The 19,069-nt window shown below is 45.1% G+C and overlaps 1 protein-coding gene and 1 long non-coding RNA gene across 4 annotated transcripts in view; both read right to left on the reverse strand.

Annotated features, from left to right (window-relative positions):
- Positions 1–3,397, reverse strand: part of GPM6B (glycoprotein M6B) — a 109,998-nt gene extending 106,601 nt beyond the window's left edge. The window contains exon 1 of one of the 3 annotated variants that reach the window (XM_075095651.1): positions 3,162–3,397. In XM_075095651.1, coding sequence (XP_074951752.1) covers positions 3,162–3,165 — 4 coding nt within the window. In that variant the 5' untranslated portion in view covers positions 3,166–3,397. The remainder of the gene's footprint in view (positions 1–3,161) is intronic. The other 2 variants (XM_075095701.1, XM_075095681.1) reach the window with 2 other exon arrangements.
- Positions 1–19,069, reverse strand: part of LOC142058512 (uncharacterized) — a 287,316-nt gene that overhangs the window by 195,526 nt on the left and 72,721 nt on the right. The gene's annotated exons all lie outside the window — the stretch shown is intronic.

The following is a 19,069-nucleotide window of genomic DNA, read 5'->3' on the forward strand; positions in this document are numbered from 1 at the left end:
GGTTTGCAGGCTCTGCAAGGCAGCAGCTCCTGCACAAGGACTGCAGTGAGGTCGGATGCAAACCCCACACAAACACAGGCACAATTTTGTCCTGTTTGTGCATAGTGTTCTCAGAATCCCTTTTTTAAAAAAAACAGCCAACCAAAACATAACACACATACCCACTCTGCTCCAACCATTTTTCTTATTTGAAAGCAACAGTTTGCGGAGTATGAAGAAGAGAAGGTGTAAACTCAGGAAAACACACAGTTCCCAAGAAATGGCACTGTACCGTGCTTTTCAAACTTCTAGGAACAAAAACCTTTTGCATTTTTGTTCATTTCGTAAAACAGCCCCCCTCCCCACCTCCTAGATGAGACACTACTTTTGGGAGCACGTGTGCCGTGATACAAGACGCCAACAGGTGGGTCTTCTCACACTAGATGCACAAAGCGCTGTGCTGGTTGTTAGTGACGACCCTCCAGCCAATGCAAACCCTTACTGGTGTTGAACACAACATGCCCAACTTTCAGAAGTGCTGAGGGAGCCAAAAGCCCAATGAACACCAATGGCCACAGTGGGCTCTCAGCACTTCCAAAAAGAAAAAGAAAAAGTATTAATAATAAGCCTCAGCAGGCCAGTCCTACACAAAACTTTTGTGCGAGCAAGAAAAATTCAGACGGTCCAAATGAGAACCAAATACATCCTTGCCACTGGGTCAGGAAACTCGATACAGGGCTGGTGCTCCACACAAGTCCTGGTTAGACAGTCACATCAGCCTCAGCCTACCTAACGCCAAGGCAGCAGTTATGCAATGGCATAAACAAAACATCGTATTCATGAGGGACTGGATCCCCAGCTGACAAAGGCTTCTTTTTGTGACTTCTTTTTGAAGTATTTCATCCGAAATTTGTGCTACAAGTTCCCTCTCCTGACTGACCATGCCACCATTACCCAGTCAGGCACAGCTTGATCATCCAACTGTTTCTAAGCAAAGAAGTTGGCAGACCTTGGAGATTTGTGCCATTATCATAATTTTTAGCAAAACATTCAAAAAATATTGTCTTCTCTCCACTCCTCTTTTCCCAACTGTTATGTGCAGGACAAGACATTCTTTACGGACGTAAAACATACATTTCACACACTGTTGCAGACCCACAACTTGCAAGACTAACTGTAGTGGTTTTTCTAAGATTTTAGAACTGAAATAAAGATTTGCTTCTCCTCAGGATGAATCATCCACAAAGATTTCAAAAAACTTTTTGATTTCAAACCCCTAGCAACTTAATTTACTGAAGAAAAATCCATTTCATAGACTTAGCAGCAAAGACACTTAAGAACAATTTTACATGCATTATCTAATAAATTGTATTCCCCCCAAAATAAGATGTTGTAATCCAAAGAATACACTTCTCTTAATAAGAGACATGAAAACATTCCTTTCCCTCTGTCATCCCCATTCCAAGGTGTATTTGACATCAATCCATGGCAGAAAAGTGTATGTTAAGAGGAGGATACTAAGACATACACATGGCAGAGACCATCAACTTTGCAGTTTCATTTAATATCAAAAGTTGACTTAGGGAAGCGTAGCCTAAAAAGCGAGTATCAGAATGTGCACACAAAAAATGGTGCCAACAATACAGCTGGTTGTTTCACCCTTCAGAGCTGCAGAAGCAGTTGGAATCTGTACTTTAACATGCATTGAAAGGGGTGTTGGAAACTTCAGAAAAGCGTAGTAAAAAGACTGTAATACTACAGCAATCTGATCTTCACTAAGCTCAGGAACAAATCAGTTAATAAGTGTTTAGAAATTAAGGAATTAGGTGATGCGAATTAATTTAACAAAGTAGCAACCACAGGAATTCTGTCAGCTTCCTTTGGCTTTGACTGTGTAATTAGTTCCTTTTTTTCTTCTTCTTCTTCTCCTTAATTAAAACCAGAGACAGTGCCAGCATCAGTATGTGCATAATAACACACGGGCACGCACTGATAGCTCTGCTTCAGCAGCTGCAACCTCTAAGCAATAACACGCCACAGGCAAACTGGACCAAAGATACAGCTGTATTTTTCTTTTTTTTTTTTTTTTCCCTCCTCTCTTTTTTCCAAACCTCAAAACTTTCATTACTGGTTAATTAATTTGGACCTGCTGCTGGCTGAAAGGAAACCTCGCAGGAGCAGCCCATGCTACAAGGCCCACGCCGAAAGGATGCGAACGCGGGACGCGCGCGTTGGCTGCGGAGCGACTCGCGTGCGGGATGAGTCCTTCCCCAGGCAGGGCCTCGCTCCTGCTCACCTTCGCCCACTCGCTTCCCTCCCCGCGTCCGGGAGCGGAGGCCGCCGCTCTCCATCGACGCCCCGTTCCCTCCACCCGGCGGACCCCCGGCTACAAGAGGGACAAGGGCACCCGCCACCTCATCCCGGGGGCCCAGGGCACTCCCTCGGGCTCCCGCTGAAGCGCCTTACGCCGGGCACACGGGCGCACTCCACGCTTCCCGCCTCGAAGCGCCGTGCCCGCTCTCCTCCCCGTCCCCCGCGCCTCCATCCCTCCTCTCCCGCACCCTCCCTCAGCCAAAACCCGACCCGCACCCGGCGGCCCCGCGCTGGGCGCCGAGGGGCTGAGCGGGACCCCCCGCCCGGGCTTACGCCGGGAGTGGGGAGGAGCTGGGGTGACACCCGGTCGCTGCCTGACGCCGGGCGGCGGCACCGAGCCCCGCGGGGGGACCCGCGGCCGCCCCCGGCACCGAGCCCCCCGACCGCACCGCTCCCTCAGCCGTTGCGGGGCCGGGGGGAGAGGGCACGCTCCGGGCCGGAGGCGGTACGGCCGCCCCCGAGAAACTACGGCTCCGGGACTCTGTAGCGTTATAATGAATAATTACTCATTTTTAAAAGAAAGGAACACTTTGCAGCTGCCGGGGTCCCGCTGCCCCGCCGGCTCTCCCCGCCCGCCCGGAGCCCCCCACGCCCGCTCCCGCCGAGTTTCCGCGGCCCCGGCCCGGGCCCGGCGGGGCGAGGGTGGGCTGAGGGGCGGCCGCCCCCGGGGCCGCTCCGACGAGGCGCTCAAGCCTCCCCCCGCGGGAAGCTTGACCGCGATGAGGCCGGGCCGGGGCCCCCGCGACCCCCGGGGGCTGCCCCGCACCTGCCCCCCGCTCCCGCCCTCCCCGCAGCCGCGGCTCGCTTACCCATGGCTGGCTCTCGTCGCCCGGCCGGTGGGGGGGTGGGGAGCAGAGCAGGGGGCTCGCTCTGCCGTGCCTCGCCGGGCCGGACTGGGCTGGGTTAGGCTGGGCTGGGCTGGGCTGGGCTGGGCTGGGCCGGGCTGGGCGGGAGGCGCGGCGGCGGGCAGCAGCAGCAGCTCACACACTGACGGGCTCCGCTCGCCTCCGGCGGCTGCGGCGCGGCGAGAGGGGCGGGGACGGCCCCGCCTGCCTGCGCCGCCCGAGGGGCCCCCGGCCCGGCCCGCCCCGGCCCCGGCCCGGCCCCGGCCCGGCCCGCAGCGGGGCAGGGGTGGCGGAGCGCCCCCCCACGGCGGGCAGCCGCGCCGCCCTCGCCCGCCCGCGCCCTGGTGCCGAGGGGCGGAGGGGGGCGTGTCCCTAAAACCGGGGCTTGCTTTCTTGTGTGGGCCCCTGTTTTCCTCCGGTGTCTCATCACTCGCTCTCAGAAGGCTTCCAGGAGCGAGCCGCTGGGGCCGGGCGGGACCCCCGCCCCTCTCCCCGTCAGGGGAAACAGGGGTCAGGGCACCCTCGGCCTTCGGAGGCGTCTGCTTCTTAACGTGCGGCGATGGCAAGGGCACTGCGTGCCCGAGCATAACCTTATTCCATTAACACCTATCTTCATGTCCAGCAGCGTGATTCTTACCTTCACAGCCTCTTCCGAGCCAATGAGTGCCTCCTTGCAGCCTTACATAGCACTGCGGGAACTGCCACTTGAATGACGCTCCGGCCACACAACCTTGCGTGACCGTGCCTGCAGCGACTTTCTCATTTCTTTAAACACTGTGAGAAATGCCTCTCAGCTTTTGGGAAAACCAGTGAAGGGGACCCCTAAGTAACAGAGCAAGTAGCCTGGGGGTGTATGGGTGGCTTCTCCACCAGGAGCTCCAGGATCTCCACCAGACCCAAACATGTTGGAGGCAAAAATAATTGTGTCACCCAGGAGTAAGCCTTCACAGACGCAGACAATGGGTACAGAAGAGAGTGGCAAAGTCAGCTTTTCCAGTTTAGTTGCTTTTCTAAGTTGGGCTTGTACCATCAGAGTTATTTGATTGCTTCGGATGGAAAGGCCAGCTCTTTAGTCAGAATAGATGTATTTACAGTGACTAATACCAATCAGATCGTTCTGATTTACATTAATTGGGCACTTGGCAAGCATTTCCCTTGCCTTCGTCATAATAATAGTATCCTAATTTTCTGTTATTTACATTTAGTATGAGGATATAGTTCTTCTCCCATGATTATTAACAAATTGATCTATTAAATTCTGTAGCCATATTATTCCCCTCTAAATTAGATTGACCACTTAACACATTAATAAAACACGAAGGCAAAGGAGTGACAAAAGTGTGAACACTAATTTTCAGGGAAATTAGTCCATACTTTGCAATTTCAAGCCCCTGCTCCCAAAGTAGTGCATGTCTGCACTCACATATAAAGTTGCAATGTTAAAGCTGTGGTTTGTTTTCCATTAAAAGAAAAATCCCAGTCTCTGAGGCCAAGATCATTGGAGGCTTTCGCACTGATTAAGGAACATACACATTCTTCCAGTAAGGACTACGGGCCCAACACCATGCAAGCACTGCGGGATCAGGGAGTAAATGCCTCTTAAGAGGTAATAGGTGGATTGATTGCATAAGCTGTTTTGTAAAGATAGGAAAAAAAATTCATATCAAAGCTGATCACTAGCTAGCTGCTTCCAGTTCCCACTGGGAATTAAAAGTAGATGAGCTATGCACCTTTGAAAAATGAGATTAATTATGGAAATAGTACATGACCCTTAACCAGAGTGGCACTGAATAGATCTGAAATATGGCGGCAGCTGAAGGCAAATGGTAAGAGCACCCTGCTGTGTGCAGCACTATGTGCTGGTGAGGGTATAAATTAATTTTATTTTTTTCAATAAATTCTTTAATTAAATTTATATTCTGTTAAGCTCTTGCAGCATACTGCTTGATTAATATTAGGATCAGCTGAAAAATATGTCCCTGATTCTGACTGTGGTTGCACTTACAGGTAACTTTGCATCGTTGAAATCTGTGGGACTAGTTGCTCAAGGGAAGTCAGGTCGTGAAGTTGGTCAACACTATCAGCGCTGCCCGGCTTGGGTTTACAGACTTGCACCAAAGAATGGGGTAGACATTCCTATGGTCGTGCAGAAGGAGTTGTCCATATTAACACATATGCAGTGAGAGGAGAGACTCGCTGTCCTTTATTAGCTTTCTGTCATCCTCAGAAATGTTGGTCATTTTTTTCTCTGAGGAATAAAGCAAAGAACAGCTGTCCAAACATTGGTTATGGCTCAGCAGTCAATGGGGATTTCCACTCACAGAGATACCAAGCCTCTGACAAGTGAAGAGAGAAGTTGACGGGGCTGATGTCAGATGTTTTGGTTCCTTAAGCAAAACTACATTGCATTACTCAAATGAGGTCAAGAAGGCAGGAATACTTAGCTAGAATTTCCTCTAGGACTACTAGAAAACTAATGGATTTCATTTCAGAACTAAGATGCCTGCAGAAACAGGTACTTCCCTCATTGGGAAAGGCTTACGACTGGATTCTGCTCCATGCTCTTAGTCTTTTATCTACCACATAACAGAAAGGAGAAAGGCTAGAGCATGCAGCATTTCAGCGAGCCTCAGTAGCTGATTGGCTCCTTGGGTGCTACAGCTGGTAGCCGTAAGGTAGGGGTAAAGGCCTGCTGTAAATTACACTGGAAGCCAAATTGATCCAGACAGTCTTGGCATTAAGGGATTACGAAATGCCCTGGTGCAATTGCAGATTTGATCTCTAAAAGAGAAGGTGAAGGTTAGAATTCTGCATTGATTAATGTCAGTTAATGTAATTTAAAAACAAAATCAATTCAGTGTCTACACTGGGTGCTTGAAACCTTTTCCATAGCTTGGGTAACAACCTGCAAACATTTCTCTATATGTAGTGTTACCCTAATACTAGTGTGATGACACCAGGTATTTCAAGAAACACCTTCACTGCCTGTAGCCATATGCTTATTGTATCTTCTAGCCTAGTCTGGAGCAGTGTGTTCTTCTCTGGAGATGTTTTAAAGAGGACATCTGATTTGCAGAAGAAAATTTAACTTCAATCTCAAGATCAGTCAAGGAGAGGTAAGATGGAAAGGGACAGTCTAGTCAGTTGTGACTGAGGGCATGGTATCAGTCTGAAATACTGTATTTTACCGTATTTCATAGAATCATAGAATCATAAAATGGTTTGGGTTGGAAGGGACCTTTAGAGGTCATCTAGTCCAACCCCCCTGCAGATCAACTAGATCAGGTTGCTCAGAGCCCCATCCAACCTACCTTGAATGTTTCCAGGGATGGGGCATCTACCACCTCTCTGGGCAACCTGTTCCAGTGTTTCACCAATCTCATAGTAAAAAACTTTTTCTGTCTATCCAGTATAAAGCTACCCTCCTTTAGTTTAAAACCATTACCCCTTGTCCTGTCACAACAGGCCTTGCTAAAGAGGTTGCCCCCATCTTTCCTATAGTCCCCCTTTAAGTACTGAAAGGCCGCAATAAGGTCCCCCCGCAGCCTTCTCTTCTTCAGGCTGAACAACCCCAACTCTCTCAGCCTGTCCTCACAGGGGAGGTACTCCAGCCCTCAGATCATTTTTGTGGCCCTCCTCTGGACCCGCTCCAACAGGTCCATGCCCTTCTTGTGCTGAGGGGTCTTTCCAGCAATCAGTGGTGAAACAGACTTCAAGAGCAAGTGAGAGCTGGTTGCATATAATTCTTCTTTTTTTTTTTTTTTGTTTTAATTTACCAGGCTCCATCTGTTCCCCCACTTCAGTGGAGAACATCCTAGCTCTCAAACAAATCCCTTTTTTCTTTGTGGACGGAACAGCATGGTAGCTGCTGCTACCGGTTTGCTTGTCTCTGTTTTCCACTCCTACTACTCCATGTCTTTCCTCACGCTGTCTAACTAGACAGATTGCCCTAGATATGGAAACCTTCCCAGTTAAAAACAGAATCAAAGGCAGTATGTTTCCACTTAATGTTTTAGCTTTGACTAAACATGTAGTTGCATTAAAGACAGTGGTTTAATTAAAAAATGTTCTAGTGGGATGCCTGCTTTGGTGGCTTCTCAGCTCACACCATGTCCTACCGTCGGCTGCATGTGAGCCCCCCTCCCATGGCTTCCTCTGCTAATACTGAAGCTGATTGTTAATCATAAATATTACTTCTTCCAACTACACAGGCAGTGCCAGTGGGCAGCAGTCATTGCCAGAGTCATGTCCAGAGGATTACAGTGAGTGTTCAGGGTGCTGCTCCTATGCTTGATTTTGCAAAAATCCTGCAAATCTCCAAAACCTTATAAAATCAGGGACTCATAAACCAGCCTCCTTTTGAATGATAACATGAGTGTATTTTAGATTTAAGGGAATCAGAAGTGATAAAATCTGATCTTAGTTGTAGTGAGTGTTTTCTGTGGCTTTTCTTAAGGGGGCTCATCAATCCTCTCTGTCTTGAGCTTCTGTGATTCCACCTACAGTCAAGGCATGCTGGGTTTTTTCTCTCCCATGTGATCTTTTGTTCAAAGTGGCATTACAGAGGCCACGGATGTTAAAGAGAAATAAGATGACAATTGGATCACTTTATGCTGTCATCTGCGGGCAAAGAAGAGGTGACCTTTTTGTGTTTTGAACTCAGCATCTTGGTGTAGATTAAGGGGAATGACTCATGCTCTCCTGTGTCGTTTGTACCTTTTATGTGAAGCTGATCCACTTTAGACTTCAACTGCTGCTACCAAAACCCCTTCTTAATGCTGACTGCAGAGAGCTGTTTGCAAAGTTCATCCAGCAAAATGCTGAACAAAATTGTTCAGATCATTGGTATGGGTTAGGCTGGCGGAAAAGAGAGAAAGGAAAAGGTAAAAAATGAGAAGTAATTTGATATAGTTTATCCAGCGTGTAGATAGTCCTCCTGGAATTTAACATTCAGGTGCAACAGTGTAAGGAATAAATATTCTTCAAAATCAAAACTGTTTCTTATTATCAAGCAGGTCATATTTCCAGCAACCGTTTCTCAATATGTAAATATGAGCAGTGATTGCTTTAGAATAGACATAATTATATATTCAACAGAATGCATAATTTTTCCCAATGAACCATAGTTAATTTTATCTGAAAATTAGTGATTACCATTTTGGTGTTAATTACGGAGTACTAGATACATCTTCAGTGTTTATAAAAGATAGACTCATCTCTGTTTCATGTACCCCAAGTTACTTGCGGAACAACCAACGTCCCTTCGTGATTTTAAAGGTACAATAAAAATAATTAGAACATGTCATTGAAAATTAAGGATTAATGTTTCGATTAGGACCTCTGGCAACTAAAGAACCACCTTTCACTTAGGTCTACATGCGGGACCATACCCTAGGCACAGCATTTTGCACTTTATTGTGTAGGTGTCCATGAAAGATCTGGCTCTGGGGAGAGACCAGAGGGAAGAGAATGGTATTAGTTTTTATTCTGGATACCTGCACTTGCTTCTGTGCCTTTGTCTCTCTGCATGCCATGTAGGTAACCCACACCTGGTAGGGAACGTTGTAGGAGATAATGCGATGTCTGAAAGAGCGTGGATGGTGTCATAAATCATTATACAGGGTGGAAAGCTTGTGAGTGAAAGGGTAAACTAACATCTCTGAAAACGGATGCCTGTTATACAGAAAAAAATGCAAGGTGGTATGACCTTTCCTTCCATGTGCAGCCCACCTCATTTCATCCTTCTTGATGGATCTGTGAAATGTGAATGAGAAATGCTGACCAACCCTTTCTTGAAGTGAGGGAGAGAAAAGTCTTACCTTCTGCTATGCAAGTCACATAAAACGATCCTGGTGAAGGCATTCGTCCACATGCCCCATTCTAAAACATTTAGGCTCAAAAATGCGATTGAGTTTGGTCAGACTCGGGTTCAGTCTAGCAAGCTTGGATATAAACATTTACTAAAGTGCTTTGCTATATTGCTGCTGTGGGGTAGGATTGTGTGGGCTGGAGAGGCCAACCGAGCGTCTTTAGGCGGAGCTGACTCAAATGTATGGATTATCCAACATTTTCATTAGTACCAGTGGGGAGATTTGAATGTGGAATAATTTACAAACGAAGAAACCAGACGGGGGCAAAATGCATACCCAAGGAACATTAGTATTCAGCTTCACAGCAACTTCTGTACTCATTGCAATATCCTGAAAATAATTGCATACATATGTATGTTAGCCCCACCCACCAGTGGTATCAATAGACTTAACCTAAGTTTTATGTTGAGTTGCAAATTAGGGGAATAGACTTTATTTTAGGAGTGTTGAACACATGGCTGCCATCCAATAACTTCAGTATGGCACCCACCCAAGAAAGTGCTCCAAGGCAGCCTAATCAGAACAGAATTCCTGGCAAAAGTACATTTTGAGACAAGGCTCACTCTCTTTTTCCAAAGTAGAAAACTCCTTTGATGGGAGGCACAGAGAGTGTTTAAGAACATTCTCAGGTGCCTTTTTTTTGCAAACTGAAAATCAGACTCGAAAGAGTTGGGAAGGAAAATTGCAGGACTCATTTTAACACTTTTCCTGATCCAGCTGGGCAGTGGAGACTGAGTAACAGCCAGCTGATTTCATTTTAGTTCTCATTTTTTTGCCTCTGTCAAGATTGTAACTTACTACAGAGGATTTAAATTCTGTTCTGTAAACATCAGTGGTGCCTAAGACTGAAAGTGTATCATAAAGCTGAGTTAAATTCTCTCATATTGGGCTACTCCGCTTTAGTTTTCTACAAATATACATTTCAAAATGCTGGTTTGGGGTTTGCATTGGGGTTTTTAGCCTCTGCACACACTACGTTTTATTGCTTCTGTACTGTTCTTTATGCTTTGCACAGTCCAGTTCTAGCAAATGGCTATACTCAAGAGTTGTGGTTTGTGGCAAAAAATGTAATGTGCTGGAGAGAAGATGGGAGTGACTCAGTAACTCGGCAGCGGTGTCACTCGCTCGGCAGCAACATCCTGCAAACAGGCTGCAGAGGATGGGTGTCCTGCGCTGTGGGAGCTACGGTGGCTGGTGCAACCCTGCAGGTTCTTCACTGGTAGGTGACAGAAGTGGGGGTAAGACACAACGTCCTCCATCAGCTCTGTGACGTGTGGTTCTGGAACGAAGGTGTGGCTTCAGGTCTGCTGGCATCATGGAAACACACTTCGTCTCCTTCTGGCTTCACAGAAAGCCAAACACGTTAGACCTGTACGAAATATGACATTCAGAAATACAAAAGCACAAGCCACTCTGGTCAGATGAGTAAGAGCCCTCCAGGAAAGTCCAACCAGAATGAGAATGAAACTGAGGAACTTAAAAAGTAACAACGAGATGATATTAAGTCTTGATTTTGGATAAACAGTTTAATATCTCATTCCCTAGACCCATAAACATTTAAAAAAAAAATTCCAAGCAGCTATTCTAAACATAAGTATTTTCCTTCTTTTTTTTAAGTCCAGAGACTGAATTTTTGCAAATGAATGAGCGTATGATTCAAAATACAAAAGCAGAACACACTAGTCATCCATATAGATTCATTCTCCAATTAGGAGAGATGAAAAAGTAAAAAAGTGAAAGTGTCAAGTATCTTACATTAGTAATATTTTTATCTTTCATTTATAGCATACATAAGACAGATTGGAGAGCCTGTATTTTTAAAATAAAGATCTCTTTTTTCTTTTTTTAAGACTCTCGTTACCTGATTCTTGCTATCTCGGATATCATGTTCAGCAAGTAGAAAAACAATATCATTCAAAGAGAGGAATGTAATAAAACTTTTTATTAAAAGCTGTATTAAACATAGGCTACTGACACAGGTGGATTTGGATTCTTACTTTTTGTACTTTATGGGTTTTTTTAAATTAAGTTCAGGCCAAACTTGAGTGTTTCTTAGCTGCCAGATAGCCCAGAACGTTAATTCTGGCCTCACATATTCCAAGGAAATAACTTCTTTGTGTTTAAAAGATGAAAGGGCTGCAGGCAAACCAAACATCACATGAACCTGGCAGACAAAGTGACCCAGGACCATTAAAGAAGTTACATAAACTGCGGCTTGTGAAAGTACTCCCAAAAGGCAAAGGGAGAAGCCCTTGGGCCTTCTCTGTTTGGAGTCTCCCTTGCAAAGGACACAGAAGTGTGTGCCCAGGCCTTGAAATAGTGCGTAAGGGCTCACGCATGTGACAGCAGCCATGGGGTGATGCTGTGATGAGCTCGGAGGTGACCGCCCGGAGCCCTGGTGGTAGATGATGTGCAAGAGGAACAGGAGACAACACCGGGCAGGGGTTTTCAGAGCTGCTGCATTTCTGCAGGAGAAGAGAGGCGGCAGCAGAGGTAAATGGGCCCGACAGGCTGGCCATTAAGGCAACAAACCAAGCAGGAGCCAGGGAAAGGTACAGAGAGGGAGGCAAGGCTCTGGAGGCAAGCCCACTGAGGGAAACAGCGAGAGGACGTGATGAGCAAACCAGGAGACAGTATTTCAGAAAAGAAAACAAAACGTCTTATTACAGCAGTTTTCAAGGCACCAGCTGCTGCTTCACCTGCAGTTCCATGTAGCCGCATCTGTGTAGCAACTGGGTGCAGGTTCTGGGCTTGTGTCCTCCTTTCTTTCCTATGATTCCCCCAGGCTTTGGACCCCACTATTACAGATTTTCAGGCTTAAAAATTCCAGCAGTAAAGTTAGAAACCTGTAGCCATTAGAATAATGGGAGATCCCTAAGCAGAGCAAACACTGCTATGTAGAGAATTTATTAGCAGCAGGAACAGAAGCCTGTATCAGCACTTTACTGGTGGATAAATCAGTGGGTTTGCTAACGATGTTTCGGTTCTCTTGATTGAATTGGATTTGTAAGAGAGAAATGCAGCTGCAGAATGAATTGCTTTATATGACAGGAGAATAATGGGTAGCCAATCCTGAACAGCCAGGGTTTCTGAATATAGGGATAATTTAGGTTCCGTTCCTGTTGTTATTATTTTATATGCAAATGAAATTATAAACGCCTTTCTATAATCACTTCCTGGATCACATGTATTCTAGGGTTTTTGCCTGTTGGTGTGCAAGAGAAATTTCTCCTCCTCATTTTAGCCAGGGTTTAACACTAAATCCTAGTCCTGCTGGAGCCTGTGGGAGTCTTGTTGTATTATAGATATGACCCATTCAGAGGACATTGAAAGTGAACACAAAATGCTGGAACTGCCTGTGGTTGTGAGAGTGCTATTATTTATTTGGAGATAGGGCCCATTACTTTATGCTATTATCTGTATGTTACATGTGCTGGGTTTTGCATATTTGATGTTTACTTAACATGAATATCAGGTTCTTTTAACAGGAGTGTTTTGGAGATGATCTGGCTAAGTGCCCTCATCAGCCTCTTGCTAGGTTGTTCTCTGGGGTTCCAGCCAGTAAATCTCTATGTGTTTTAATCTCTAAATAGGCTACTGCTCCCCCTCTGAAGGATCATGCTGAGATGAAGCAATGCCCGCTGGAAAAGTAGAAAACAGGATGCCAGCTGGCAAAGAGGACGGAGAAGAGAGAAAAAGAGATAAAATCATTCTTAAATTGAGAAACTGCCCTAGCAACATCCTCATCTGCTGGGTGGGAGTAGATCATGGTTGCCCAGTTGGCCTTTCATATGGCTGAGCTCCCAAGTTACAGTTACGCCTTGCCATTGGCGAGATGGAGTTGACAGAGATGTACCGTTGAGACACACTATAAATTAAATGGATGGATCGTGAAGTCCAGGCTCTGATCCAGTAACTGTTCCTCCCACTAAGGAAAAGTATTACAAAAGCTTCCCCCGGTGCTCAACAGGATCATGGTGGTTTCACTGCACCGCGACTTTAGAAAGGCTTAGATCAGTAGTTAAACCAAGTGGGGATATTTACTCAGGGTGATTGACTGGAGTCTACCTGGAGTGGGGAGAGGTGAACTAGCAGTGACACCCTTCCCTTGCAGAGCAGTGAGGAAGTTTTGTGGTTTAATTAGGAAAAGAGGAGAGAGTGATCTTCTCTCAGCCACTGACAGGTCTTGGGAAGGGTCTTGGCACTTTCTGCTTTCAGCGTTTATGGTGCCTGAGTCACTGACCTTTTTCTGGTCGTCTAGATTAGTCTTTCCTTTGCTTTGCTGGCTACTGAGCGTTTGGGCAACATTTCATACCCTACATGTGGGAGGTGGACAGGAGTGTAGGAGCTGCAAGATGAGAGAGCTGAATCAGGCTGCCGAAGAGCATGTGTTGGGATGGAGGGATACAAGCTAGGTAGGAGCCGTTGTGAAAATGAAGATGCTGGAGGAAGAAGAGAGCATAAGTGGACCGAAAACGACCAAGGTAGGAAAAACCCTAGAAACTAGATCACAGAATCACAGAATCACAGAATGGCAGGGGTTGGAAGGGACCTCTGGAGATCATCTTGTCCAACCCCCCTGCTTGAGCAGGCACACCTAGAGCAGGGGGCACAGGAACGCATCCAGGCGGATCCTTGGAGATCTATAAAGTATGATGGACATTGTCATAAAAAAGCATCACAGTGCATATCCATTTAATCCCAGGTAGCTTCGTGGGGATGGCAGCAATGGGAGAGGCAGTGTAGGCGTCCTTCCTACACTCAGTATGCATTCAGATGTTATTTCAAGCCCTGCAAAGTGTGACTGCTAAGCCGTTCAATAATTTAAAGGTTGCTTCGTTAAGAAGTATAAAAAAATTATCAAGTTTTATTTCTGGAAACCAGGAAATGAAAATAATATTGGAAAATCAACAAACACAATACAATTTGTTTTGACACTTTTTCCTCACAATTTTGATTGTGGGCACCCCATTAGAAAAAAAAAAATCTGCATTATACTTGAGATTCTCTTGTATGTTTTCTGGCATTATAGTGGTTTTACATCATTTCATGCTTCTAAAGCCTGGCATGAAGGAAGTTAAACTAGCTAAACAAAATTGTTCAATTACTGGTTTTTCATAGAGTATTTTAAAGTTTCAACAATATAAACTGTTGGTATGTTTTATTCCAGTAGGATGTGGTATCTTCTTGGACTGAAGTGAACAATTCTGTTACGCTGATGGGGACTATGGCGCTGCAGCCTATGCCTGGAATGGCAGTTTCCACAATGCGACACAAGCCACTAATGCAGTTAATTATCACCAATGTATTTACCACAAAAATAGCTTTAGCCATAGCCATGCTGTAGAAACAGATTTCATTTTGCTAGACTTGAATAATGCAAGTAACACTGCTAGACTAAAAGAGTGATTGAAGGGAAGAGACTACAGTAAGGCAGCTCTTCTTCCCCTTCCAAACAAGATTTAACTACCGTTGACAGGAAGAGTACAGGACATCTTCCTAGACTAGATCTGCACAGTAAAACGCACTTGTGAAGGGCAAATAATTAATCTTTTTAGAAGTACTCTGTAGAAGCACTTTTGCACTCTGGATGTACGTGTTTATGCTCTCACACTGGAGCTGTGGATGACCTGAAGAGGGATCTGCTCAACAGAACAAGTAAAGGAGGGAGCACTGAGCATTTAGTTTGTCATTTGCTGGATTTTCTTTGCTGGTAGAGGAGAACAGTTCTGGAGTTAGAGCTTTCTCTAGCACAGTTCAGCTGTTCTTTCTGGTGTGCTCCTGAACCAAATTCATCATCTGGCATTTGTGATATCATGGCCTGTTGCCATGGCACCCAGTCACGTCACACACACCACGCACTCAGCATCATGGCTTTCAGAGTAAGCGCAAGCCTCAAAATGGGCGGAGCGGCTTGCATGTTTGGAGTTCAACTGCCAGCAAAAAAAGGTAACGTAACAAAGAGCAGAGAACTGATACACGACGATAAAAACAGCCACCGTGAGTGCTGCTCAGCTGCAGGGCTTCTCAGAGGAGGTGCCGAGGAAGGACTTCATGCGTGCCCCCGGAACACCCAGGGTGGTGACACCAGAACAGGACCACAAACCAGCCGTGGCACTGCTGAGACACAGCTCTAGGGGAGGGCAGTACAAACGAAAATCTCATGTTGTGCTCAGGAAGACTCAGTATAACAAATGCTTTCTTGTCTGTAGCGCAGGGTGATCTGGCACTACTGAAAATCCTACATTCATCAACAGATATATAGAAAATTTTTAGAGAGTCATGAATATTACTATCTTCCCAGGTGTAATAATTATGTAATGCCTATGATTTTTTTGATTGCTTTTGGTTTACAGTCCATTTCATATTTATATTCTGCAGTCACGTAAGGATGATTCTGTTTGGAGCAACTCATCAAACTTTTGTGTTTTGAGTACATTGCAGCATAACTGGCTGAAGATTTAGCTCAACCTCACCACTCTGCATGAAAGGAGGATAGTGGGATGGGAGCCTTCAGTTATTACTCAACCACTTCATGGACCACACTACAGACCAGAAGTGTGGCCTTTGATGAATTATTTCTTAAGTAAAAACATACTTAAAGCATTTATTGCTGTCAGAGCAGTGACTCCGTCTGTGCAGGAGGAGGATATTACAGTACCATAATTAATACACCCCCCACCCCCCCCCAAGATACTTAATCTGTACCTGTGTTTTGATTTTTGGAGCTCTGTGACAAAGGACAAGTTATATTTGCGGCAGTCTTGGTATTTTATTATGCTTTGCAAGTAGGAAGCGAGCCATGTAGTCTTAACTAGCAGAAGTGGTAGTGACAGGAAATGGGATTTGTTTTGAAGTGGAGCCTAATTAGCTTCTGAAACGGATCAGACGATGTGGTTGCCGGAGGTGGCAAAAACTAGACATGATGACCCAGGAGATCTTTTCCTGTCCAATGCAAAGGATGGGACTAAGACTTGGCTACGTGAGAATCAACATTAACGAAATACAAGGCACTGACTGTTTCTTGCTGGATGCTTGTATAGGGCTAGACCAAAAGGGCTGACTGGATTTTGGGTCTCTGATTCCTACTATGGCTCACACCAGAGCAAAGGGTACGAACCTGAATTTTGCAAGTGTGCTTCTTGGCACAGTGTCTGCAAATCTGCAAACTCAGACACTAACTTTTACACAGAAAGTAGCAATGAAGAAAATAATTAGAAATCTTGGTATAAACCCTTCCATGGGCTTGCCCCAAAGGAGTATTATCTTCTATGTTCAGCAAAGAAAACAAGCACATGCTTTTTCAGATGTTTCACAATAGTGAAAGCTAGCTAACATGCCTGATGAAAGAAATGCAAAGGGATTGTTTTTATACCAAAGCAGGAAAAATCCTTGAAGGCTCTGTGTACTATGAAAACATACACGTTCTCTTCTAGCAGTGGCAACGTTACCTTATGAATGCTTACGCATGCAGAGTTTGCCACCTTCATATATCTGCTCATCCAATTGCGCAAGGGAGTGGTTCCCTGAATCCTTTTTGCTACAAATTAACTGGGTTACATTAAACAGCTTAGCAGTAGGGCTGTTCCAACTCGACCCATTTTGAGTTACAGCTAGGGCGTGACCACACAATTCAGAGCTGCTGGCAGACCCTGATGGCAGCGAACTTTGGTGGAGTTGAGCCATGGGGGTGATTTCCGTACCTAGGAAAAAGGATGCACAGAATAACCAAAAGCTGAACCTCAGGACTGATATTTCAGTCTTGGCCTTCAGTATAAGCACGTGGAAAGATTCTAAAAATTGCTACAAACAGATCAGAGGTCTAGTTGGCTTCCTGTGCCATCACCCAATGGCAGCTGTCTGGAGGACAATACAAGTCCATGAATATACCAATGTTTTGTTATCCCCTCCCAGCTTCCAGTAAGGTGCAGCTTAGGGACATACCTAAGACAGCCCCTGAGAGACTTCTGCCTCATGTCTTTATTGAACCCAGATTTTGATAAACTGTTGCTTTTATTTAAAACAAAGTCTAAAAAATTAAGGAGGACCACTCTGAAATCTTTTGGAAAAAATCCCTACCAATCCCTTCCACTTTTCTCACCCCTTCCTCCCCACAAAGGTACTTCTTTGGGACAGCTGTAAACAAGAGTCAGGGGGATAGCAGTTTTGTGTATTTTGGCTTTTCAAAAGGCTTTGTAGGCAAAAGATCTCAGTATAGATTAGGAAACCAGCAGTGGTATTGGCATCATTAGGCTGAAAAGTATTTTCTTTTCAATAACTATGTATGTTCTCACTTAGTCTGTTTGCTCGCTTTCTTAGAAGAAAATGATTCATGATTAAAGGGGAAAAAAATCCTTCTGTGACTGTGTAAGTAATAGAATCCATCCACAGAGAATCTCGATCACACACTCAAAGCTCACGGCGAGAAAGTCTTTCTCCACTTTTGGTCAAGCGAGACTGCTGCACTGCTCCTGCCCTGCTGAAATTGATAGTTGAGGCTGATGCGTGTGTGCTCGCCTACTTCAAAGAATGGACTGAGTCCAAGCAATTCTTCCGCTACAACAGCCAGGTCTCCAAGAGACTACCCCAATAGCAATGTCACGGTCTGTCATCTACCCAGAGCTCCACTGCACATGCCCCTGCGTACCAGCTCAGCAATTCCAGCTGTGTAGGAATATATGAAGGGAAGTGAGGCCTTGAACTTCATACTCCAGCTGAAACCACCCTTCAGGAGCGGCTGAGACTCCCTCACAGGCTGCTATTCTACCTAGAAGAAAGCCTATGAGAATTTCTTTCCTTTGGATTACCCAGGCAGGACCACAGGATACAACAACGCAGGTTAGACAGGGCAGATGATTGATGAATTAGTACGCAAACATGAAGACAGAATCTTGCCACAGCATGAACATATAATTTATCAAATAGTATATTCCCCAGTAACTTAGCATTTTAAGAAACCAAAAGGAAGACAGGGCCCTGAATGTTTCCTTTTGACAGACTGTATTTCACATTTTGGGCAATAGTCTTAGACCCTCTGTAATTCTTTCAGCCAAAATATTCAGCCCAGCATGCCAAAAATCATATTTGAAAATCCAAATTTAAGCAGCTGAATCCAAGTGTCTTGCTTTTCTCAACTTCTATTCAAAGAGCTGGACCCCTACTAACACAACAATAGCTAAAGATGCAAATAGTTGAAAAATATTTCATATCATGACTAAGAGAGAAGCCTTTGCAAAGAAAAAAGACACGAGTGAACAAATCCATATGGATCATATATGTGTTTATCCTTCACAAAGGCTGTTATGGAAATTTAAGTTGCTTTTTATTAAAGCTTCTTCTAAGTATGAGATGTTTGCAGCTAGCCACTGCCATCAGAGAGGATGAATACTTGCCAGTAAGGTTGATTAAAAGTTATGCTCATCAAAACTGTTTCATCTCAGTTTGCCTGTATGCACAGGCATACTAAACCGTTAGCTGCTTTATGGGGAAATAATTCTAAAAGGACAAGCGTTCTTGACAATGTCACCAATGCATAAGAGTAAGCAGTTTTTCTTTCAGTAGGAAACATAGAGGTCATCGCTTCATTTCTGGCATACTGTGCCACAAGGCTTTTTTAAATTTCTTTTAAGAATGTTTTCAATACAAAAGACCTATTACTATTTTTCTCCAATCTTCGAAGAATCTTCAACCAATCAAAAACTCTTCTGCTGAAGATGAGGCTGGTTTGCATTTTTGCATGTAGCAGATAAGGAAATCGGTTTCTGAAATTAAGACTAATTGTTTGTATGACAACTTGTACTTGTGACTTCAAGGTGTAATTCCTTCTACTGGAGCTGGGAAAAGCTCATGAGAAACAGCACCACCACCAAGTGAAGAATTCCCTTTGGGCAGGACTGTAGAAGCTGTTGGCATAACTGAACGCGATGGTGCAACATTCGGGACAAGGAAGAATCGAGTCCGCAGCATCACAGGCATAACATTGTATTGGGGGCGGGGGGGGAA

This window comes from Phalacrocorax aristotelis, chromosome 1, assembly GCF_949628215.1.
Source record: "Phalacrocorax aristotelis chromosome 1, bGulAri2.1, whole genome shotgun sequence".
In the NCBI taxonomy this organism is placed as follows: Eukaryota; Metazoa; Chordata; class Aves; order Suliformes; family Phalacrocoracidae; genus Phalacrocorax; species Phalacrocorax aristotelis.